Source organism: Gopherus evgoodei, unplaced genomic scaffold (assembly GCF_007399415.2).
Source record: "Gopherus evgoodei ecotype Sinaloan lineage unplaced genomic scaffold, rGopEvg1_v1.p scaffold_31_arrow_ctg1, whole genome shotgun sequence".
Classification (NCBI taxonomy): domain Eukaryota; kingdom Metazoa; phylum Chordata; order Testudines; family Testudinidae; genus Gopherus; species Gopherus evgoodei.
The window spans coordinates 5,684,435-5,709,090 of record NW_022059983.1 but is presented as its reverse complement, the minus strand read 5'-3'; the positions used below and the strand labels follow the sequence as shown (position 1 = coordinate 5,709,090).

The window sequence follows — 24,656 nt, the reverse complement described above, 5'->3', positions numbered from 1 at the left end:
CGGGAAGGAATTTTCCTCCAGGGCGGATTGGCAGGGGCCCTGGAGGTTTTTTGCCTTCCCCTGCAGCGTGGGGCATGGGTCGCTTGCTGGTGGATTCTTTGCAGCTTGAGGTCTTCAAACCAATTTTGAGGATTTCAATAACTCAGTCCCGGGTTAGGGGTTGTTATAAAAGTGGATGGGTAGGGTTCTGTGGCCTGCATTGTGCAGGAGGTCAGACTAGATGATCATGTTGGTCCCTTCTGACCTATGAGTCTATGAGTCTATAATTAAGTTAGAACACACTGAGACACCTAAAACAAACAAGATTCTGGAGCTGGCGACTGATCTGGTTCCATTGATGACTCATTGAGTTTGAAAAATATTGAGTGATGCATGGAATTCTGGAGCCAGCAGGGAATCTAGTATCCAGGGACAATCCAGATCTTATGAACAGTGAGATACCTGGAATCCATGAGGATTTAGAACCATCAGGAATCTAGAAATGAATGGGATGCCAAGTTTTCAACTCTCTCTAAGTCTGGGCATCTTCACACCATCACCTGTTTTGTATTCTCGACTTCTGCCCCGTGTCTTCCACTTGACTCGGAGGCACTGCTGCTGAGATTGTTGACAAAAGCTGCTTTGACAAGAGTGAGAAGAGACATCCTGAAGACCTGCCAGAACTTCTTCCCCACAAAGAGGTAAAGAATGGGGGTGAGGCAGGCATTGAAGCAGGATGTGAAGGTGTAAATGACCAAGGGGGCACCCATCACCAACTCTGGCACCTCCTTCTTTTACAACTTCAAGCCGTGATAGAGGTGGTAGGGCAGCCAGCCCAGGAAGAAGGAAACCACCGTGGTCACTATGACTTTGAAGGGCTTCCCAGCCCACGGCAGCTTCGTCTCCTTCATTTTCAGGCCCACGTGGACATAGTATCCCACCATGATGCAGAAAGGAAGCAGGAAGCCTAGCAGGAACCAGACAATGAAGACAGCCAGGTGGATTCATCTTCCCGGGTCTTGTGTCTCGGCTCCATTCCAGTCTGTGGAGAGAGTATAATTATTGATGCAGATGATTCTGCCCTTGTCCAGCACGCGGGTCTTCCGGAAAGCCAGGTAGGGAGCTCTGAGACCAAAGGAGGCCAGCCACACACCCACAGCCAGCTTCTATGCTCGGGGAATAGTGTGGTGATGCCAGGACTAGATGGGATGGTGACGGAGGATGTAGCGTTCTAGGCTGATGAGGGTGAGATGGAAGATGGTGGAGAACATGCCCATGGAGATGCAGGCGTTGAGAAGCCATGCCAAAGATCCAGTGTAAACCCATGAGGAGGGAGACGATGATAAAGGGGATCAGCAAGGTGAAGAGCAGGTAGCAGGAGACCAGGTGGAGGAACCAGAGCGTGGTCACTGTCCTCCTCATCTTCATCCCCAGCACCCACAGGTACAACCCGATCCCCACTACACCCACCAGGAAGGTGGTGAAGAGCAACACAGCAGAGGCCAGGTGAGTGGTGCTCACAGCTGCTGGGTTCTGGCTTGAATTCACCCCAGTGGTTGGTGGGAGGGTTGTGTTGCCTTGGTCCATGATGCCCTGGGGAGAGACAGAAGAGGGTTTGGAAAGGATAACAGAGGAGGGGAAAAGGGAAAGTGGAAGAAGAGGAAGGAAGAGATAGTAGAGGGGTTTAGGAAAATACTATTGGACAGGACCTAGCTGGGCACCTTCTGATCTTTCAGAATCTCCAGGCTGGGTATTCTCAGCAACTGGGCCACAACTCACTGCTACAGGATAGAGATATGGGCAGCAGAGGACGAAGAGAGGAGTAGCGGACGTGAGAGCAGTGGGGAAAGGGGACAGTCTGGTAGGTCAAATACACAGCTCTGCTGAGAATACCACATTGCTGGGATCTGGATGATGGGCTGGCTGAGAAGGGTGGGAAATGGGACATGAGGCCTTTCCCCCCAGCAGACACCAGCTCCAGTCTGTCTCCAGGGCAGAGATTGACTAGCTCAGGGACGTGGGGATTGGTGCTATTGACTTCTAGCATGCGGGAGCTGCGGCCAGGGGAAGTCATTGCTAGAAGGTGGGAAAAGCCACCCCACACCCACCTCATCTCTTGTACTTATCTGCCTGTCACAGGAACTGCTGCTATACCCTGACATGAGAGAGCCTGCAGGGTCCTTATCACCCTCATTGTAACACAGGAAGCCTCAATGCACGGAGCTGCTTCTCTCCCCCACGGCAATGCTGCCAGCTCTGCATGAGGGACCTCTCAGCTACTGTCTCTCTCAGGGAGTGTGCCCTCCACCCCCAGTAGCCTTATCAGCGTGATGTCCTCTGTGTTGTGCCAACTGGCCTATTGGTCACAGCAGGGGAGACTGGAAGCCAGGACTCCTGGGTTCTATTCCTTCCTCTGGCAGGTGAATCACATCTAGTGGGTTAGAGCTGTAGGGGTTGGGCTGTGGGAGGGACTTGGGGTCTTGTGGCTTAGAGCTTCGTAAATGGGGAACACCTTATCTGATTAACCTGAAACAAGAGAGGAAAAATTCACCCATATCGCAGACCCCACCTACTACCTCTGTCTATTGAGTCCTCATATTAACCCCACTAATACCCAGTGGCAGGGAGTCCCACAGGCTAATCTCACTAATACCCAGTGGCAGGGAATCCCAGTGGTTTGCTTTGTTAATAGCAAATGTCTGTGCCTCCTATGTAGAATTAGTAAGGAAATTCCCTGTCAGACTCAACGAGGGGCATCGGCCCATCATCTCAACTCACCTGGGCAGCGCAGGACCCAGCGCAGAGAGACTCGGATGGTGGGTGTTTGCCCAGCAAAGCGTCTGTGAGTCTGTGCTGTCCTGTGTGTTGAGTTGACTCCCCTTAACTCTGTGTCTTCTACACGCTCCGCCTCCACCTGCTCTGTGAGCTGGAGAAGCTGCAAACCATAAATGGAAATGATCATTCGGACACTGTCTTAGCAAAGAAACCACCTAAGAAACAGCCATTGCTTTAAAACTAGCCCCCAGTCCCCTGCCAGAGCCAGGGATAGAGCCCAGAGACCTGGCTCCCAGCTTCTCTAACCCACTAGACCCCACTCTTCTCCCACTCTAGAACCCAGATGTCCTGAGTCACCCCTCCCCTGCTCTAACCACTAATGCTGAGGCCGTGGCAGGGGGAAAAATCCCTCCAATCCCAGGGCTGCAGTGGGGGTCCAGGACCTGGGGCTTCCCCTAACCTGTCCAGCGCTTCTGCCGGGGAGTGGTGTTGGGGAGCAGGGATTTCCCACACCTTGCCCACCCAGTGCTTCTGCCAAGGTTCTGAGAATTCCTCCTGGATGGGGAATCCATTTTTCCAGGGAACCCCCAATTGACCAGAGCCCCTAGGCACAGGCCCCGACAGACCATTGGATAATCTGCTATTGCCCAGCCGGGCTCTTTAAACTGGTCAGTCATGGTGGGCCAGTGATGCACAGAAATGGAGGTCCAGCTGGAACCCCCTGGGCAAATATCAGGGCCACCTGCTGCCCCTCGGAGGTGTCCAAAGGGATTAGGGCTTTGATGGGGCTTTCAAAGAGGTACACACCCCAGAGATGCAGCTGTGGTGCCTGGCATGAGTGTGGCCGGGCTTATGTCCTGGGTTTGGACGTGAGTGTGCAGCGAGGAAAGGCATGTTGGATTCAGGGGGCCACTTGCAACCAGATGCTGCAGATGCTGAGCTCAGAACTGCCCAAGGCCTTGGAGACCGAGTCCTCTCACAGCAGGTCTGCTAAGGGCGCCCCTGCAGCCAGGCCTGCAGAGAAACCTCTTCCTGTTGGAACCAATGATTCAAAGTGCTCTGACATTCACACGCCCACTCGGCTTGGCTTGAAATTGTCCGTCTCTGAGCAAGGGGGGCAGGTTCAGAGGCTTGTGATCCAGGGCCCTCGGTTAAATAAAGCCACATGAAAAGGAGCCACTCTTAATATTTTCACACTGCTCTGAACACCCATTGCAGACTCGTATCGACTTGGAAAGTGGCACCAAGCCGCAGGGGCTCTGCTGGAGTCTGCGAGAGCAAAGGGCGGTCGTTTGATCAGGGATGTGAGGAGATGCAGCCCCCTGAAGATGAGCTATTCTTAATAGTCACACATTGCACTGATGCCCCCGTGCGGGGGGCAATTGCCTTGAAAACCAGCCCTGAGCCATAGAGGCAGGGGTGGGGTTTGTGATGGAAAGTTGGGGACATTTGGTCCAGAGGTTCCCGCGATACAGGCCCCTCCTCCCACATGCACTGATTGGACATTTTCAAAGGGTTATAATGTTCTCCGGGCAGAGTGAGGGGAAATAGCAAAGAGGCCGTGAGACGGGTTGAATCACAGAACCCCCCTTGGGAGCTGCCACCTGATGTGCCAAGACCACTTCTGCCCCTGCTTTCCTACCCTGTCAGCTTAGGACTTCAGTGCCCTGCCTGGTTTGAGCCAGCCTCGCTAGCCTGCTGCAAACCCAGACCCAGGTCTGACTCACAACCCCTAACAGCCGTAGGCCTAACTGACAGCAGCTAACAGAAGTGTTCTTGTCTCAGATGCCCAACACCCACTGGGGTCTAAACCCAAATAAATCTGTGTTATCCTGTATAAAGCTTATGCAGGGTAAACTCATTAATTGTTCGCCCTCTGTAACACTGGTAGAGAGATATGCACAGCTGTTTGCCCACCCAGGTATTAACACATATTCTGAGTTAATTAATAAGTAAAAGTGATTTTATTAAATACAGAAAGTAGGATTTAACTGGTTCCAAGTAGTGACAGACAGAACAAAGTAAGTCACCAAGCAAAGTAAAATAAAATGCGCAAATCTATGTCTAATCAAACTGAACACAGATGATCTCACCCTTAAAGATGCTTCAGTAAGTTTATTCCTCAGACTGGACACCTTTCAGGCCTGGCCACAATCCTTCCCCCTGGTACAGCTCTTGTTCTAGCTCAGGTGCTAGCTAGGGGATTCCTCAAATTGGCTCACCCCTTTGTTCTGTTCCATCCACTTATATATCTTTTGCATAAAGCGGGAATCCTTTGTCCCTCTCTGGGTCCTCACCCCCTCCTTCGAAATGGAAAAGCACCAGGTTAAAGATGGATTCCAGTTCAGGTGACATGATCACATGTCACTGCAAGACTTCATTGCCCACTTGCCAGCACACAGGTATACAGAGAGACTCACAGGTAAAACACACCCATCTGCAGTCAGTTGTCCTGGTTAATGGGAGTCATCGAGATTCCAAACCACCATTAATGGCCCACACTTTGCATAATTACAATAGGCTCTCAGAGTTATATTTCGTATTTCTAGTTTCAGATACAAGAGTGAGACATTTATACAAATAGGACGACCACACTCAGTAGATTATAAGCTTTGTCATGATACCTTACAACAGACCTTTTGCATGAAGCATATTCCAGTTACATTATATTCAGTTATTAGCATATTTTTATAAAACCATATAGACTGCAACGTCACAGGCCCGAACTTTGGGAAACGTCGAAACTGGATGGCCCCTGAGCTCAGCTATGCAATGGGACGGAGGGCCAGTGCAGCTGTACTGCAAAAGTGAGTCCGCTCCTCCAGCTGTTCGCATCTGTGCTAAACAGCAGTTCACACCTCTGCAAGGTACGGCTTCCACCGGAAATTGAGGGTGAGTAACACTCACGTTGAACTGACATGTGGGGGCTTAGAGACACAGCCACTGCCAGCATGGAGATGTTTGTGTTCTCGTCCCTGCTATCACCTTTGACATGGTGTCTTCAGCCACAAGGGGGCTGAATTGGGACCACAGATGGCATGTACGTCTTGTGCCAATAACCGATTCTCTTGGTCTCTGGTTCTTCTGAACAACCGAGGTGGCGGGGGGAGGGGGAGAGACAACTCATTTGATATGATCCCAAATTATTATTATTAGCTAACGAGAAGGGGCGGGGGATTGTTCTGGTCCGAACAACATTTTTTTCCCCTGAGCTTGGTTTTTACACATTTGAAATGAATAATCAAAAAAAATTATAGAATTTCAAGCAAAGCTGTTTTGAATAAGAAAATCAAAATGTTTTGTATTGAAAATGTCAGCTTTTTGGTGGTTCAGGGAAACAATTTGGTAAATTTGACACTAATTCATTAAATGTTTTAGTGCCATTAAATCTACTGTAACTGCTAAACACCATTTACTCACAGAGCTGGGGTTTGAACCCAGGAGTCCTGGCTCCTTGCCCCACCACACTAACCTGCTAGACCCCACTCATCTCCCAGTGGCAGGAGAAGAGACCAGGAACTCTGAAGTGAAGTCAACAGAGCTACAATGATTTACACTGGCTGAGGATCTGGCCTGTTCGCTCCATGCCCTACTGCCTTACAGACTTAATATTCCAAAATAATAGGTTATTATTTGTTATGCTTCTATTTTGGGGGGTTTCCCAGATGAACACCATTAAAGAGGCCCAATTTTCCAGAAGAAGGAGCTAAACCCTTTGTGAACATCAGGCCTGCTGAAAAGTGTCTCAAGTCAGTACGTGATTCCATGTGCTTGGAACCTTTCAGGTACTAGACCATGTCAGATCTCATTGGGTTTCAAGACATTGTCATACCTAGAACACAAGAGGTTTAAGAACTAGACTAATATCTAGAATTAATGTGGTACTACTGAGTGATTCTTGCAACACTTGGGTTCTTGCTCTGACAAAAAAAATTAAAACCCAAACTGGTCCTATGTGTTCTAGGATGTCATATATGAGATTGGACACTAGGACACTCAAGACCACATAGGATCTCTTTGTGTTTCAAAATCTTGGCAGACCCAGAACTCAAGAGGTTCAAAAACCAGCCAAATATCTAGAATGCATAGGATCCTATTGGCTTTTGAAACTTAAAGTGGCTTGGAAAACATGATGTCTAAATCTAGCCCACATCAGGTCAGAGCACATTCACAACACTCACAGACCTCGGACCCAAGAGGTTAAGAATGGGCCAGGGTTCCTGGAATCCATGAGATCCTATTCAATTCTAAATAAGTGAGAGGTAGTATCTGTCATGTTTGGCAGCCTTGTTTCTTCTGAACAGTAGCAATGGAAAAAGATTTTTAAAACAGACGGGCTACGTGCATGTCTAACTTACCTACAGCCCTCCACCCATGGATGGTGGCCCACTCAGGCCTGGCTTCCTCAGATACCCCAGTGGGTCCAGGTGACAACTGGTACAGCACCCCCAACAACATCTGCCTAACCTCTGGATGGAATCAGAGATTCCAAGGCCAGAAGCAGCATGGTGGTACCCTAGTCTGACCTGCTGCAGAACATCTCTGAATTAATCCCTAGTTGAACTAGACCAAACCAGGTAGAAATACCATCCAGTCCTGCTTTAAAAATTGCAGTGATGGAGAATCGACCAGGGAGGATCTTTTTAACTCTTTATCATCTTTTGGATGTGTTGGACCCCAGCCTTGGCCAAGGTTTTGTAACTTAGCTCGAGCTGGCAAATGAGATCTTTACAGTTACTGTGACCTGTGACCAGAGGTGCACAGGCAGCCCACATTGAAAAAGCCTAGATCAGGGTGGGCTGCAAAAAGGAGAGCAGTTTGTCCCAAAGCTGGAGATTAACATTGTAGCTAGATTCACCCACCAGTAACAAGCTGTGCTCCAGATCTCCCACACTGGTAATCAAGAAGCCAAAAAGAAAGAAAGAAATCCCACAGCCCTCTTTATTGCATTCCAATCCTAGGCTCCCAATCAGCAAATAGGTCCAGTACAGTGAGAAGTTACTTAAAATTCCATTCACTGTACAAAATGTTCTTCGGATCCCTAAAGGGGGTTCAAATCTTACCCAAAATACAGCGCTGCCAGCCAGTTCTTGATGGGCCATCCAACGGGCTGGATAGTGCTGATGTAATCTGTCTGGGGGTGTCACAGCACAAGTCTGAGATATCAATATAACACATATATTTACAACTCATGATACAAAGAGGATGCATACACATAAACAAGATTATCATATTTATCAGATGATAACTTTTCCACTGATACCTTACATGGCATATCTGGTATGTTTCATTGCAATTTCGTTTCCATAATATTATGAGTGATCACCCATATTCCATATGTCATTATTATTAGCTTGGACGTTACCTCTTCACCGCCCTGAAGTGTTCATGGGCAGGTGGTTTCTCTGGAGCAGCTCTTTATTCTGCTGGCTTGTTTTCCTTATCAGCCACTCTGAAATTAAGCCAGAGCCTCCCCACACTAAATATCCCAGTGATTGGGTCACACTGTGTTTGTAAATTATGTCAAAGCTGCCACATTATCTTTACAGAAACTATGCAGTTCAAGGAAAACCTGGGAATCATTATTCTTAATTTTTGTTTCGTTAGTGCTGGGAGCCCCAGTCCTGGCCCAGGACCCCGCTGTGCTAGGCACTATACAAACACATAGCGAAAAAAACAGGTCGAGCCCCAGAGAGCTATGTGTGTGAAGATATGAAATGGAAAAAAACCTCAACTGGGATGTAGGAGACCTGCGTTTGTTCTAGTTCTGCGACTGGCCTGCTGGGTGACCCTGGCCAAGTCACTTCCCCACTCTGTGCCTCAGTTTCCCCATTTGTAAAAACTGGAAGACTGCTACTGTCCTCCTTGGTAAAGTTCTTTGAGATCTACTGATGACAAGCACTGGGGAAGAGCTAGATAGTGCTATAGTAATACACAGACTCTTCTATAATATATCACACCTAATGGATTAAAAATCATTTGGAAATCTAGAACCAACATGAATGTTTTAGCAGACAATCTGGAACCTGCTGGATTCTATGTGGTCTGAAAACACTCTAGAATCCAGTGATGTCCTAGATCCAGTCAGGGACCTAAACTCAACAGACTTTGAGTTTGAACCTATTGAACGGCTGACAATGAAAGAAATTCTGGAGCCAGCTAGAGATGCACAATCCAAGAGTCAGTTAGGTTAAAACGCATTGAGAGACCTAAAACAAACAGGATTCTGGAGCTGGCTAGCAATCTGGTGCCATTGATGACCGACTGAGTTTGAAAAAATTGGGAGAGAGACAACGGGGAATATAGAATCCAGGGACACTGAGGGGTTTATAAACATTGAGACACCTGGAACCCATCAGGTTTAAGAAACAGCAGAAATTTAGGAATAATGGGGATGTGAAGTTTTCAACTCTCCCTAAGTCTGGGCACCTTCAGACCATCTCTTTCCTTGTGTTCTAAACGTCTGACCCGTGTCTTCCACCAGACTCGGAGCCACTGCTGCCGAGTTCTTCAACAAAAGCTGCTTTGACCAGAGTAAGGAGAGACGTCCTGAAGACCTGCCAGAACTTCTCCCCTATGAAGAGGTAGAGGATGGGGGAGAAGGAGGCATTGAAGCAGGATGTTAAGGTGTGAATGACCAAGAGGACACCTGTCACCGACTCTGGCACCTCCTTCTTGTAGAGCTTCAAGCCATGGTAGAGGTGGTAGGGGAGCCAGCCGAGGAAGAAGGAAACCACTGTGGCTACCATGACCTTGAAGGGCTTCCCAGCCCACGCCAGCTTCTTATCCTTCATCTTCAGGCCCACGCGGATATAGCATCCCATGATGGTGCAGAAAGGCAGCAGGAAGCCCAGCAGGAACCGGGCCATGAAGACAGCCAGGTGGACCTGTCTGCCCAGGTCTTGCAGCTCGGCTCCATTCCAGTCTCTGGAGAGGGTGTAATTGTTGATGCAGATGATTCTGCCCCCGTCAACCACATGGGTCTCCCGGAAAGCCAGGTAGGGAGCGCTGAGACCAAAGGAGACCAGCCACACACCCACAATCAGCTTCCAAGCCTGGGGCACGGTGCGATGATTCCGGGACCAAATAGGATGGTGAGTGAGGGTGTAGCGGTCCAGACTGATGAGTGTGAGAAGGAAAACAGAGGAGAACATGCCCATAGAAATGAAGGTATTGAGAAGCTTGCACGTGGCCATGCCAAAGACCCAGTGGAAATCCAGGAGGACATAGATGGCGAAGAAGGGGATCAGCAGGGTGAAGAGCAGGTAACAGGACACCAGGTGAAGGAACCAGAGCGTGGTCACCGTCCTCCTCATCTTCATCCCCAGCACCCACACGTACAGCCCATTCCCTGCCACACCCACCAGGAAGGTGATGAAGAGCAACAGAGCAGAGGCCAGGTGAGGGGTCTTCAAGATCTCTGTGGTCTTGCTGAAATTTGCCACTGTGGCTGGTGGGAGTGCCATGATATCTTGTTCCACTGTGCGCTGGGAAGAGACAGAGGAGGGGTTGGAAGGGACGACAGTGAAGGCAAAAAGGGAGAGTGGAAGAGGAGAAGGGAGAAATACCAGAGTGGGTTAGGAAGGTAACATTGGAGAGGACCTCGCTGGGCACCCTCTGGTCCTTCAAAAGATCCAGGCTGGATATTCTCAGAAAGTGGGCTATAGCTGGTGGAACTCCCTGCTACGGAATAGAGCTGTGAGCTTTAGGAAAGGACAAGGGGGTAGCAGACGTGGGAGGAGTGGGGAAGGGGACACCCTAGTAGATCAAATATGCAGCTATGTAGAGAATAGCACGTAGCTGTGATCTGGATCTCTGGCTGGCTCAGGGGAGCAGGGAGTGGGCCCTGGGGCCTTTCCCCTCTTGGATGGCCAGCTCTAATCTGGCCCAGGGCAGGGGATCAGGCCTACTCAGTTAGGTGAGGATTGATGCTGTTGACTCTTAGCTGGTGCGAGTGCAACTTACTGTTACAAGGAAGAAAAAGCCATCCCTCCCCCACCTCATCTCTTGTGCTCATCTGCCAGTCACAGGAACTGCTGCTACACCCTGTCTCGTGAGAGCCTGCAGGGTCCTTCTCACCCTCACTGTAACACAGGAAGCCTCAATCCACCGAGCTGCTTCTCTGTCCCACAGCCCTGCAGCAGGGTCCTCTGGGCTATTGCCTTTCTCAGGGACTGCGCCCCTCACGGCTTTGTTAGCATGGAGTCCTCTGTGCTCTGCAGACTGGCCTAATGGGTAGAGAAGGAAGGCTGGGAGCCAGGATTCCTGGTTTCTATCCCCAGCTCTGTGAGTGGGGTGGAGGTCAGAACTTCTGGGCTGTGGGAGGAGAAAGTGAGGTCTTGTGGCTTAGAGTAGAGGTTCTCAGTCAGGGGTAGGTGTATCGTGGGGGTACGCAGAGGTTTGTCAGGGGGTACATCAACCCATCTAGATATTTGCCTAGTTTTACAGGCTGCATAAAAAGCACGAGTGTAGTCAGTACAAACTACAATTTCATGTAATTACTTATTTATCCTGCTCTATATGCTATACACTGAAATGTAAGTACATTTATATTCCAATTCATTTATAATTATATGGGAAAAATGAGAAAGTAGCAATTGCTCAGTAATAGCGTAGCTGTGACATTTTAGTATTTTCACATCTGATTTTGTAAGCAAGTAGTTTTTAAGTGAGGGAAAACTTAGGGGTAAGAGGAGAAGGGGTAAAGGAGTCTGGTTTAAAGCTTCATAAATGGAAGCAGCTTGTCAGACTAATATGAAATAAGGAGGGAAAATTTCATGTCACAGACCTCACCTAATACCTCTGTCTATTGAGTGCCCCATGGGAACCCCACTGTACCCAGTGGCAGGGAATCCCAGAGGCTAACGTCACTGATATCCAGTGGCAGGGAGTCTCCCAGGCTAACCCCACTGATACCCAGTGGCAGGAAGTCTCCCAGGCTAACCCCACTGATTCCCAGGGGCAAGGAGTCCCACTGATTTGCCTTTACAATAGCAAATTTCTGTGCCTTCTAGGGGGCCTTAGCAAGGAAATTTCCCTTTAGACCCAACACAGGTCCCTCTGCTCATTGTCTCGACTCACCTGGGCAGCGGGTGGTGGAAACACAGATCCAGCACAGAGAGAGCCTCAGATGGCGTGTGTTTGGCCAGCAAAGCGTCCGTGTGTCTGTGCCCTGCACCCCGGAGCCCTCCCCTGTGTGTTGAGTTCACTCTCCTTAACTCTGTGTCTTCTACATGCTCCACCCCCACCTGCTCTCTGAGATCCACAAGCTGCAAACTATGAACGGAAATGATCATTGGACACTGTCTTAGCAAAGAAACCACCTAAACAACAACTATTGCTTTGAAACTAGCCCCACTCCCTCCCAGAGCCTGGCATAGAACCCAGGAGTCCTGGTTCCCAGCCCCCCACTCTAATGCACTAGATGCTTAGCCAGTAGCTCAACTATTGAGGCGTGCCCCCATGAAGAGGAAGGGAGGGCCTGTATTTTGCACAACTCCTTGGGTGATGGGCTGCCATGACCCAAAAATAACCCAGTCCTGTTAGCTCACAACAAAGTCTGAGTCACAAATTCAATCCTTGCAATTCCCAGGCAAGGATTGAGAGAGTCTATTGGTTTGGAGTGTGTGTGTGTTGCGGGGAAGGGAACACTGACAGTAAGGACCCTGGGCTCTGTCCCCAGCTCTGGGAGGGGGGTGGGGTCTAGGGGTTAGAGCAGGTCAATAGCTGTGAGGGGTCCTGTGTTATCTACATGTTGTGGGTACATCCCTGGGTGAGACAACTCATGTGACATCCTGCCCCTTTCTGTTCTAGATAAAATCTCAGTCACACCCAGCCCTTCCCAGAGTGTTCGTTACACAGGCCTCATCCTCAGAACTGGGACCCTGAGAACCCCATAGGGAACCCAACGCTCCTGGGAAAACAGCCCTCAATGTCATGGTACACGAGACCAAGGTTGAATTCTGAAGGGAGTGAGGTCTAGTGGTTAGGGTGGGGGGAAGGGGCTGGGAGCCAGGATTCCTGGGTACTATCCCTGGCTGGGGGAGGGGAATGGGATCTAGTAGTTAGAGCAGGTCTGGGTGGAACATCATAAACCAGTGGTTGTATTCCCAGCTCTGGAAGGGGAATGTGGTCCAAAGGGTTAGATTGGTGGAGTTAGGAGTCAGGACTCCTGGGTTCTGGCCGTGGCTCTGGAAGGGCAGTGGTGTGTACTGAGTTAGATTGGGGGGGTACAGGTGCTAGCACCCAGGATTCTGGTTCTACCCTGTGTGTGGCTGCAGCCTAATGAGTTTGTGCAGAGAGGAGAATGAAATGCCGTGTTTCTCACTGCTAGGGCATGGGCTGCACACGTCTGTCTCTCTCTCACCTGTCTCCTCCAATCCCCTTTGTGTTCTTCCTGCTGCTCTTTAGGGTCTCAGGGCCCCTCCGCCTTCCTGACTGGCCTGACCCCTCGTGGCACCTCGGCCTTCCCATCCAATCTGGCTCCTCACTGTACCTCTGCCTTCCCGGCAGCCAATGGGAGCAACCCCCAGCTGGTCGGGAAGGGAAATCAAGTGACAGCTGCATGTGGGAACCCCTTTTGGGGGTGGGTGGCAGTGGGATCTGCCTGTGGGTTTTGGGGCTGAATATGAGGATGAGGGTGACCTCCCTCTTGTCCTTCCATCTGGTCCTCACCTACCTGCTCATGTTCTGCTTTATAACTCTGTTCCCATCTACACCTGCCTGAGCTTCCTCTGGTGTGGTCATGTGGGAGCTCCTCCAATGCCTGCTTCTCCCTGGGCCTGTTTTCTGCCATCTTCCTCCTCACCCTCATCTGCCTGGATCAGCGGACTCTCCCCTGACACCCTGTCTGGTGCTGGCATCACTGCACTGTGACCCAGGCCAAGAAGCTGGTTGTGGGCGCGCAGCTGGTCTCCTTCACCCTCAGCGCTCCCTAACTGGGTTTCCAGGAACTCCTGGAGTTGGAGGGGGCAGGGTATGAACAGTTACACCTTCTCTGGAGAGGTGGACAAAGCCAAGATGCAGGCCTGGAGGAGACATCTCCATCTTCTGCTGTTCAGGGTGCAGTTCCTGCTGGGCTTCCTGCTTTCCCTCAGCACCAGCGTGGGATGCCAGAGTCGGACAGGGCTGGAGATGAAGAAGAGGGGGTTGGTGAGGAGTGGGAAGCCTTTCAAAGTCACAGTGACTGCAATGGTGCCGTTCTTCATCTGCTGGCTGCCATACCCCCTCTGCCATGGCCTGCTGCTCTCCAAGAATGTGGTGCCAGTGTCATCATGAGCTCCTGAAAGTGCCTGGAGTTAGAGAGCATTTGATAGAATGGCTGTGTATTTCACCTACTAGACTGTCCCTGTCCCCACTCCTCCCACATCTACTATCCCTCTTTCCCTCTGCCCATAGTTGTACTTTGTAGCAGTGAGTTCCATCCAAAATATGGGTACTAGCATGAATTCCCCTAAGCTTAATTACCAGCTTAGATCTGATAGGCTGCCACCAATCAGGATTTAAGTAGAGCGCCTGATAGACTCTAGTGTCCCCAAACCCTTCCCTGGGGACCCCCAAGACCCAGATTCCTTGAGTCTCACAACAAAGGGAAATAAACCATTCCCTTCCCCCTCTTTACCTCCTCCTAGATCTTTCCCGCCCTAGGTACCCTAGGAGATCACCATAATTCAAATCCTTGAATCACCACTTCCCCTCCCCTCTTCCCCGGAGAGAGAGACACAGATAAACGCCGAGAGCAGGCTTTTCTTCTCTCCTCCCTTTCCTTTCTCCCACCAATTCCCTGGTGAGTACACAGACTCAAGTCCTTCGAGCCTTAACTAGGAGAAAAAAATCAGACAGGTCTTAAAAGCAAAACTTTTAATAAAAAAAGAAAGAAAAAAGTAAAAGGTTTATCTCTGCAATTTAGATAGTAAACAGTTACAGGGTCTTTCAACTTATAAACAATAGAAAGAAACTTTCTCCAGCAGAAACAAAACTTAAGCTACTTCCAGCAAGTACACATCTGCAAATGGAAAAAAACAAATTAAAAGACTATGACTGCCTTTTCTTACTTACAATTCTGAATAGATAAGAGACTGTAGCAGGGAGATTGGCAGAAACCTGGTTGCACCTCTAGACCCATCCAGGACCCAGAGAGAACAAAGCCAAACCCAAAACCCACAAACAAAGGCTTCCCTCCACCGAGATTTGAAAGTATCTTGTCTCCTGATTGGTCCTCTGGTCAGGTGTTTGCAGGTCACTGTTTGTTAACCCTTTATAGGTGAAAAAGACATTAACCCTTAGCTATCTGTTTACGATAAGGTCCACCTGGCCGTTTTCATGGTCCGGTTCCTGCTGGGCTTCCTGCTGCCCTTCTACACCATTGCGGGATGCTGTGTCCGTGTGGGGCTGAAGATGAAGGAGAAGAAGCTGGTGTGGGCTGGGAAGCCCTTCAAAGTCATGGAGGCCACGGTAGTTTCCTTCTTTCTCAGCTGGCTGCCCTACCACTTCTACCAAAGCCTGAACCTCTGTAAAAAGGAGGTGCCAGAGTAGGTGGTGGGCACTTTCTTGGTCATTTACACCTTCTCATCCTGCTTCAATGCCTGCTTCACCCCCATTCTCTACCTCTTCATGGGGGAGAAATTCTGGCAGGTCTTCAGGATGACTCTTCTCACTCTTGTCAAAGCAGCTTTTGTTGAAGAACTCGGAAGCAGTGCCTCCGAGTCTAGTGGAAGACACGGGTCTGAAGTTGAGAACACAGAACGGTGGATGGTCTGATTTTGCTCAGCCTTAGGAAAAGTTGAAAACTTTCCAACCCAGGTGTTCCTAGACCCCTGATGGCTCTAAAACCCGAAGTGTCCCACATACCTCACTGTTTATAAACCCTGTAGTGTTCCTGAATTCTAGATCCCTGCTCTCTCCAGAATCCGATGTGTTCTAGGTCTCTCAATTTTTTCCATACTCAATGGCCATCAATGGCACCAATCAGTAGCCAGCTCCAGAAACTTGTTTGTTTTAGGACTCTTAATGTTTCCTAACCTAATTGACTCTTTTCGATTCTGCATCTCTAGCTGGGTCTGGAATTTCCTTTATTCTCAGCCTCTCAGTGTGTCCATACTCAAAGTCCATGGGTTCTAGATTCCTGACTTGACCAAAGACATCACTGGATTCAAGAGTCATTTCAAATAGAATCCAACAGATTTCAGATTATTTTCTGAAATTTTCATTGTGGTTCTACATTTCCAAATGGTTTTTAATCCATTAGGTGTAGTATAATCTAGAAGAATCTGTGTATTAGTATAGTGGTATCTAGCTCTTATCTAGTGCTTGTCATTAGTAGATCTCATAGAACTTTAGCAAGGAGGTCAGTAGCAGTTTTCCTGTTTTTACAAATGGGGAAACTGAGGCACAGAGTATCAGAGAGGTAGCCGTGTTAGTCTGGATCTGTAAAAGCAGCAAAGAATCCTGTGGCACCTTATAGACTAAACAGACATTTTGGAGCATGAGCTTTCGTGGGTGAATACCCACTTCCTCAGATGCATGTAGTGGAAATTTCCAGGGGCAGGTATATATATGCTAGCAAGCAAGCTAGAGATAACGAGGTCAGTTCAATCAGGGAGGATGAGGCCCTGTTCTAGCAGTTGAGGTGTGAAAACCAAGAGAGGAGAAACTGGTTCTGTAGTTGGCAAGCCATTCACAGTCTTTGTTCAATCCTGAGCTGATGGTATCAAATTTGCAGATGAACTGAAGCTCAGCAGTTTCTCTTTGAAGTCTGGTCCTGAAGTTTTTTTGCTGCAGGATGGCCACCTTAAGGTCTGCTATAGTGTGGCCAGGGAGGTTGAAGTGCTCTCCTACAGGTTTTTGTATATTGCCATTCCTAATGTCTGATTTGTATCCATTTATCCTTTTCCGTAGAGACTGTCCAGTTTGGCCGATGTACATAGCAGAGGGGCATTGCTGGCATATGATGGCGTATATTACATTGGTGGACGTGCAGGTGAATGAACCGGTGATGGTGTGGCTGATCTGGTTAGGTCCTGTGATGGTGTCGGTGGTGTAGATATGTGGGCAGAGTTGGCATCAAGGTTTGTTGCATGGATTGGTTCCTGAGCTAGAGTTATTATGGTGCGGTGTGCAGTTACTGGTGAGAATATGTTTCAGGTTGTCAGGTTCTCTGTGGGCAAGGACTGGCCTGCCACCCAAGGCCTGTGAAAGTGTGGGATCATTGTCCAGGATGGGTTGTAGATCCTTGATGATGCATTGGAGGGGTTTTAGCTGGGGGCTGTATGTGATGGCCAGTGGAGTCCTGTTGGTTTCTTTCTTGGGTTTGTCTTGCAGTAGGAGGCTTCTGGGTACACGTCTGGCTCTGTTGATCTGTTTCCTTATTTCCTCGTGCGGGTATTGTAGTTTTGAGAATGCTTGGTGGAGATTTTGTAGGTGTTGGTCTCTGTCTGAGGGGTTAGAGCAGATGCGGTTGTACCTCAGTGCTTGGCTGTAGACAATGGATCGTGTGATGTGTCCGGGATGGAAGCTGGAGGCATGAAGGTAGGCATAGCGGTCGGTAGGTTTTCGATATACCGTGGTGTTAATGTGACCATCACTTATTTGAACCATGGTGTCAAGAAAGTGGACCTCCCATGTAGATTGGTCCAGGCTGAGGTTGATGGTGGGGTGGAAGCTGTTGAAATTGTGGTGGAATTTTTCCAGAGTCTCCTTCCCATGGGTCCAGATGATGAAGATGTCATCAATGTAGCGTAGGTAGAGAAGGGGCATGAGTGGACGAGAGCTGAGGAAGCGTTGTTCCAGGTCAGCCATAAAGATATTGGCATATTGTGGGGCCATGCGGGTGCCCATAGCAGTGCCACTGAGCTGGAGATATATATTGTCATCAAATTTGAAATAGTTGTGTGTAAGTATAAAGGCACAGAGCTCAGCAGCCAGTTGTGCTGTGGCATCATCAGGGATAGTGTTCCTGACAGCTTGTATTCCATCTGTGTGTGGGATGTTTGTGTAGAGAGCCTCTACATCCATGGTGGCTAGGATGGTGTTTTCTGGGAGGTGACCAATGCATTGTAGTATTCTCAGGAAATCAGTGGTGTCACGGAGATAGCTGGGAGTGCTGGTGGCATAGGGTCTGAGTAGAGAGTCCATATATCCAGACAGTCCTTCAGTGAGAGTGCCAATGCCCGAGATGATGGGGCGTCCACGATTTCCGGGTTTGTGGATCTTGGGTAGTAGATAGAATAACCCTGGTCGGGGCTCTAGGGGTATGTTGATTTCTTCTGGTGTTAGTGTAGGGAGTGTCCTGAGTAGATGGTGCAGTTTCTTAGTGTATTCCTCAGTGGCATCTGAGGGAAGTGGCCTGTAGAATTTGGTGTTGGAGACTTGTCTGGCGGCCTCCTTTTGGTAGTCAGACCTGTTCATTATGACAACGGCACCTCCTTTATCAGCCTCTTTGATGATAATGTCAAGGTGGTTTCTGAGGCTGTGGATGGCATTGCGTTCTGCACGACTTAGGTTGTGAGGCAAGCGATGTTGTTGTTCCACGATTTCTGCCTGTGCACGCCGGCGGAAGCATTCAATGTAAAGGTCCAGACTGAGGCACAGACTGGGGACAAGACTTGGCCAGTATCACCCAGTAGAACCTTCAGTCTGGCCAGTGGCAGAACTGAAAACAAACCCAGGTCTCCTGCGTCCCAGCCCAGGTCTCTATCCATGGCATCCGCTTAGATTGTGGGCTGTCTGGGACCTGGACTGTTTTTTTACTCTGTTTGTACAGCACCTAGCACAGTGGGGGGCTGGGTCAGGTCTGGGGCTCCCAGAAATACCTGAAATAAATTATAATTAGTAATAATCATTCCCAGGCATTCCTTGAATGACATAGATTCTGTGAAATTTGTGTGATGGCTCTGAAATACTTTACTGCCACCACGTGACCTGGTCACTAGGATATTTAGTGTGTGGAGGCACTGGCTTAGCTTAAGAGTGGCCAATAAGGAAAAGAAGCTGGCAGGACAAAGAACAGCTCCAGATAAACCACCCTCCCTTCAGGGTGGTGAAGAAGTAACATCCAAGTAACCAAGAAGACTCCACCACTCGGCTCCAGCCAAGTTATAAACCTTTGGCCAAGACTGCAGGCCAGCAGATCCAATGGACAGTAAAGACTTGAAAAGACCTGCCTGCTGGATTCTCCATCACTGGCAATTTTTAAGGCAGGACTGGGTGTTTTTCTAAGAGGTCTGCTCTAGTTCCAACCAGAGGACTAATTCAAAGAAATTCTGAATGAGGTCAGAGTAGGGGAGCACCATGCTCCTTCTGGCCTTGGAATCTCTGAATCTATCCAGAGAACAGGCAGATGTTGTCAGGGTGGTGCACCAGTTGTTACCTAGGGCCCATTGGAGTGTCTGAGCAAGCCAGGCCTGCATAGGCCACCAGCTCAGGGTGGAGGCTGTAGGTTAGTTAGACATGTGTGGTTTACTGTCCAAACAAAACAAGCCTGACAACTGTGACAGTTGCCACCTCTTGCTGATTCAAAATGAAATAGGATCTCATAGATTCTAGGAATCCTGGCCAGCTGTTAACCTCTTGGGTCCCAGTTCTGTCTGTGTTTTGAATGGGATCTGATGTGGTCTAGATTTAGACATAATGTTTTCAATCCCCGTGTATGTTTCAAAAGCCAATAGGATCCTATGAGTTCTTGATGTTTGACTGGTTCTTGAACCTTTGGGTTCTAGATCTGCCAAGATTTTAAAACCCAATAGGTCCGAAGTGGTCCAGAACATCTTAGTTTCCAATCTAATGTATGATGTCCTAGCTGACATAGGACCAGTTTGGGTTTTAAAAAAAATGGTCAGACATAGATCTCAAGAGGTTCAAGAACTGCTCAAATATCCAGAACTCATGGGGTACTATTGGGTTTATATCTGTCTAATATATCTATCTATCTATATCTATTTCAGGGTTCCCTCCCCACTCTGAGCTCTGGGGTATAGATGTGGGAACCGGTATGAAAGACCCCCTAAGCTTATTTCTACCAGCTTAGGTTAAAACTTCCCCAAGGCACAAGTTCCTTTCCTTGTCCTTGGATGGTATTGCTGCCACTACCAAGTGATTTAGACAAAAATCCAGGAAAAAGGGTGACTTCGAGTCCTCGTTTCCTCAAAATATTCCCCCAAGCCTCTTCACCCCCTTTCCTGGGGAGGTTTGAGAATAATATACTAACCAGTTGGTTACAGAGTGATCACAGGCCAAACCCCTGGGGTTTTAGGACCCTGAAAAGCAATCAGGTTCTTAAAAAAATAATTTTATTTAAAAAAAAAGTAAAAGAATCACACCTGCAAAATCAGGATGGAAGGTAACTTTACAGGGTAAATAAAAAGATTTAAAACACAGAGGATTCCTCCTCTAGGCTCAGCTCTATTCCCCCTCTGTCTACATTGAGAACATTATAACCATCAGCACGTGCAGGGGGGAGGGGAAGCCTGTATTATGGAAACCAAATGACCAGAAATTTGCATTACAAACACCACCCCTGCTCCCGTTGCAGAGCGCTGTTTTTCAAGACAGTTGCCCCCTGCACGCTGGTTTCACTGCAATTTGTGACTATTAACAGCAGCTCATCTTCAGGGGGCTGCATCTCATGCAGTCCCAAACTAAACGACCACCCTTTGCTCTAGCAGACTCCAGCAGAGCATCTGCAGCTTGGTGCCACCTTCCGAGTGGAAGCAGAGTCTGGATGAGCTGTCCCCTGACATCTAGTGGTGAGCTGTGGAAGCTGATCTCGTTTGCATGGACACCTCCGCCCTGCCTCACTCAGCATGATGGGATTCATTGTCCAAATGATCACTTGTGGCTGGTGTTGGATCCCCAGTCTCCTTGTTATTGGGAAAGGAGTAATAAACATTGATATCCTTGCTGTGTGAACTGAAGCAGGAGTTTTTATCACATGACTAACTGCTGGTGCTCTAATTGGCTTCAGGTGCTCTAGTTAATCTATAGCAAACCTTCCTCCCCTTGCAGGGAATAAGGCTCCCTGCTAACACTCTCCTGCTGCCCTCTGGCCATGCTGTATCATATAGAGAAGAGTCTGTGTATTACTATAGCAATATCTAGCTCTTCTCTAGTGCTTGTCCTCAGTAGATCTCAAAGAACTTCACCAAGGAGGTCAGTAGCAGTCTTCCAGTTTTTACAGATGGGGAAACTGAGGCACAGAGTGGGGAAGTGACTTGGCCAAGGACACCCAGTAGAACCTTTGGTCCATCCAGTCACAGGACCGGGAACAAACCCAGGTCTCCCGCATCTCTGCCCAGGTCTCCATCCATTGCCTCTCCTTAGATTGTGGGCTCTCTGGGACACCACCTGTCTTTTTGTTCTTTGTTTGTGCAGCATCTAGCACAGCAGAGCCTTGGTCCAGGACTGAGGCTCTGAGAACTACCTGAAATATAATAAGTAATAATCACTCCCAGGTGTTACTTGAACTACATAGATTCTGTAAGGTTTGTGAGGCACCTCTGAAATACTTTAAACCACCATGTGACCCGGTCACTGGGATATTTAGTTTGTCCAGGCTCTGGCTTAGTTTAAGGGCGGCCAATAAGGAAAACAAGCTGGAAGGACAAAGAGCGGCTTCAGAGAAACCACCTGCCCATGAACACTTCAGGGTAGTGAAGGGGTAATGTCCAAGTAACCAAGGAGATCCCACCTGCCAGCTCTACCCATCTCCGGCAATTTTTAAGGCAGGTTTGGGTGTTTTTCAAAGAGGTCTGTTCTAGTTCAGTCAGGGACTAATTCATGGATGTTCTGCAGGAGGTCAGAGTAGGGGACCACCATGCTCCATCTGGCCATGGAATCTCTGATTCTATCCAGAGGCGAGGCTGATGTTGTTGGGGTGCTCCACTAGTTGTCACCTAGGGCCCACTGGGTTGTCTGAGCAAGTCAGGCCTGCATAGGCCATCAGCCAAGGGTGGAGGCTGTAGGTAAGTTAGACGTGCATTTTACTGTTCAGATGAAACAAGGCTGACAACCATGACAGATACCACCTCTTGCTGATTCAACATTCAATAGGATCTCATGGATTCTAGGAGTCCTGGCCAATTGTTAACCTCTTGGGTCCCAGCTATGTCAGTATTTTTAATCTGATCTCATCGGATGTGGGCTAGATTTAGACATCATGTTTTCCAAGCCCCTGTATGTTTCAAAATCAATAGGATCCTATGTTTTCTAGATATTTGGCTGGTTCATGAACCTTTGGGTTGTAGGTCTGTCAAGATTTTAAAACCCAAATAGCTCCTATGTAATCTACAATATCCTAGGTTCCAAGCTCATATATGACATCCTAGACCACGTAGGAGCAGTCTGGGTTTTAAACAACTTGTCAGATCTAGATCTCAAGAGGTTCAAGAACCACTCAAATGTCTAGAACTCCTGAGATACTATTGTATTTTATATATATATAATATGTGCGTGCGTGTGTGTGTAAAAATAAATACACACTCTGTAGTATCCCATGAGTTCTAGATATTTGGTGAGTTCTTAAACTTCTTCAGTTCTAGGTGTGACAATGTCTTGAAACCCAATCAGATCTGACATGATCTAGCACTTCAAGGGATCGAAGCACCTTTATGTTTGAAAAAACAATAGAACCCTGTGAATTCTAGATAGGTGGCTAGTTCTAGAAACTCTTGGGTTCCAAGTCACTGCATTTTTAAAGAAAAAACTACAGAACCTAGAGCCTTTTATAAACAAGACCCCTCAGGGCAGCAGCTCTGGAATTGAGAACATTCTCCACATTGTGGGAAAAGCACATGGAAGCATGTACTGACTTGAGACACTTTCCAAGAGGCCTGATGTTCACAAAGCGTTCAGCTCCTTCTTCTGGAAAATCTGGCCTCTTTAAGGGTGTTCCTCTGGGACACCCTCCAAAAATAGAAGCTTAACAAATAATCACCAAATTATTTTTGAAAATTAAGCCTGAAAGCCTGTAGAGCATGGAGCAAGCAGGCCAGACCCTCAGCCAGTGTAAATCAGGGTAGCTCTGTTCACTTCACTTCAGAGTTCTTGGGTTCTTCACCTGCCTCTGGCAGGGGAGTGGGGTCTAGGAGGGTAGAGTGGGGGGAGCTGGGTGCTAGGACTCCTGGGTTCAATCCTCAGCTCTGGGAGGGGAGTGGTGTCTAGCAGTTAGAGCAAACTTAGTCACTAAAACATTTAATGAATTAATATCAAATTTGCCAAACTGTTTCGCTCAACCACGAAAAATCTGACATTTTCAATATGAACCATCTTGATTTTCTTTCTCGAAATGGCTTTGTCTTCAAATGTGCTTCAATTTTATTTCATTTTTTATTTAAAATGTGTAAAATCCAAGCTCACAAAAAAAACCCACCATTTTGTTCCGACTGAAACAAACTCCCCCTTCCCTGCCCCCTGCCTTTTCATTTGCCAAAAAAAAAAAAAAATTAGGATTGTCTCCAAATACATGATTCCAGATTCCAAGGACCCAAACCTGCTCCCATTCGCTCTGCCCCCGGCCTTGCTCAGAGACGGCCGATTTCAAGCCAAGCCGAGTGGGCGCATGTTTTTCAGAGCACTTTGACTCATTGGTTCCAACAGGAAGAGGTTTCTCCGCAGGCCCGGCTGTAGGGGCGCCCTTAGCAGATCTGCTGTGGGCAGGACTCGGGATCCCCGTTCTGAGCTCAGCGTCTGCAGCATCTGGTTGCAAGCGGCTCCCTGAATCCAACAGCCCTTTCCTCTCTGCACACTCACGTCCAACCCTGGGACATCAGCCCGGCCGCACTCATGCCGGCCACTGTGACTATGTCTCTGGGGCACATGCCTCTTTGGGAGCCCCGTCGAAGCTCCAGCCCCTTTGGACATGCAGGTCCCTCTGAGGGGCGGTGGGTGGAGTTGATATTTGCCCGCGGGGTACCGCTGGACCCCCATTTCTGTGCGTCCCTGGCCCTCGGTCTGGCCATGCTGCCGCCTCAGCCTGGTGTATGGCCAGCCAGTCTCACAGGGCTCTTCCTGCCAAGGCAGATGCTGAGTTATTGTTTCCATTCGTGGTTTGTGTTGTCTGGGTCAGACAGAGCAGCCTGGGGTCAGGGTGTGAAGATTCAGAGATAAAAGAAGTGACGTGAACACACGGACAGGGGAGGGGAACAGACACACAGACCATTTGCTGAGCAAATACTCACATTTCTCTCCACCGAGTCTCTCATCGCACTAGCTCCGCGTTCTCATCGGCCCCGCTACCCGGGGGAGGCGAGACAATGGGCAGAGACCCCCTCGGCAGGGCTGAAAAGCCACTTCCATTCTAAGCCCTGCTGGAAATCACAGACATTTTTATCATCAGGGAAAACCTGTGGGACTCCCTGCTGCTGGGTACTGGTGGGTTAACCTGTAGGACTCCCTGCCACTGGCATTATTGAGTTCAAACTGCTGGACTCCCAACTATGGAGTATTAGTGGAGTTAACCTATGGGACTCAGTGCAAAGAGATATAATTATGCGAGGTCTGTGATAGATAATGAATTTCTCTGTCTTGTTTCAAGTCAATTGGATGTTAAATTCCCACCTTATGATGCTTGAAATCCCTCCCTCCCAGAGCAAGAGCTAGAACCCCAGAGTCCCGATTTCCTATTTTCCTGCTCTAATCCACCAGACCCCTCCCAGAGCTGGAGACAGAACCCAGGAGTCCTAGCTCCCAGCTACCGCCTGCTCTAACCATTAGGCCATTCTGCAGAGCACAGAGGACTCCATGCTAAGAAGTCACAGGAGATGCAGTCCCAGACAGAGCCAACACCCTGAGGACCCTGGTGCAGGGCTGGCAGCTCAGCCTGGGGCAGAGAAGCGGCTCTGTGGATTTAAGCTTCCTGTGTTACAGTGAGGTGAGAGGGACCCTGCACATACTCAGGGCCGTCCTTAGCC

General features: G+C 48.7%; 1 protein-coding gene and 1 pseudogene across 1 annotated transcript; both read right to left on the bottom strand.

Annotated features, from left to right (window-relative positions):
- Positions 1-334: 334 nt before the first annotated feature.
- Positions 335-2,941, bottom strand: LOC115640481 (annotated as a pseudogene).
- Positions 2,942-6,225: 3,284 nt separating this feature from the next.
- Positions 6,226-11,909, bottom strand: LOC115640496 (probable G-protein coupled receptor 33). The gene is made up of 2 exons (XM_030543314.1): positions 11,836-11,909; positions 6,226-10,241 (listed from the first exon to the last, which is right to left on the bottom strand). The coding sequence occupies exon 2, from the start codon at positions 10,218-10,220 to the stop codon at positions 9,210-9,212; it is 1,011 nt and encodes a 336-aa protein (XP_030399174.1). The 5' UTR covers positions 10,221-10,241; positions 11,836-11,909; the 3' UTR covers positions 6,226-9,209.
- Positions 11,910-24,656: the final 12,747 nt, after the last annotated feature.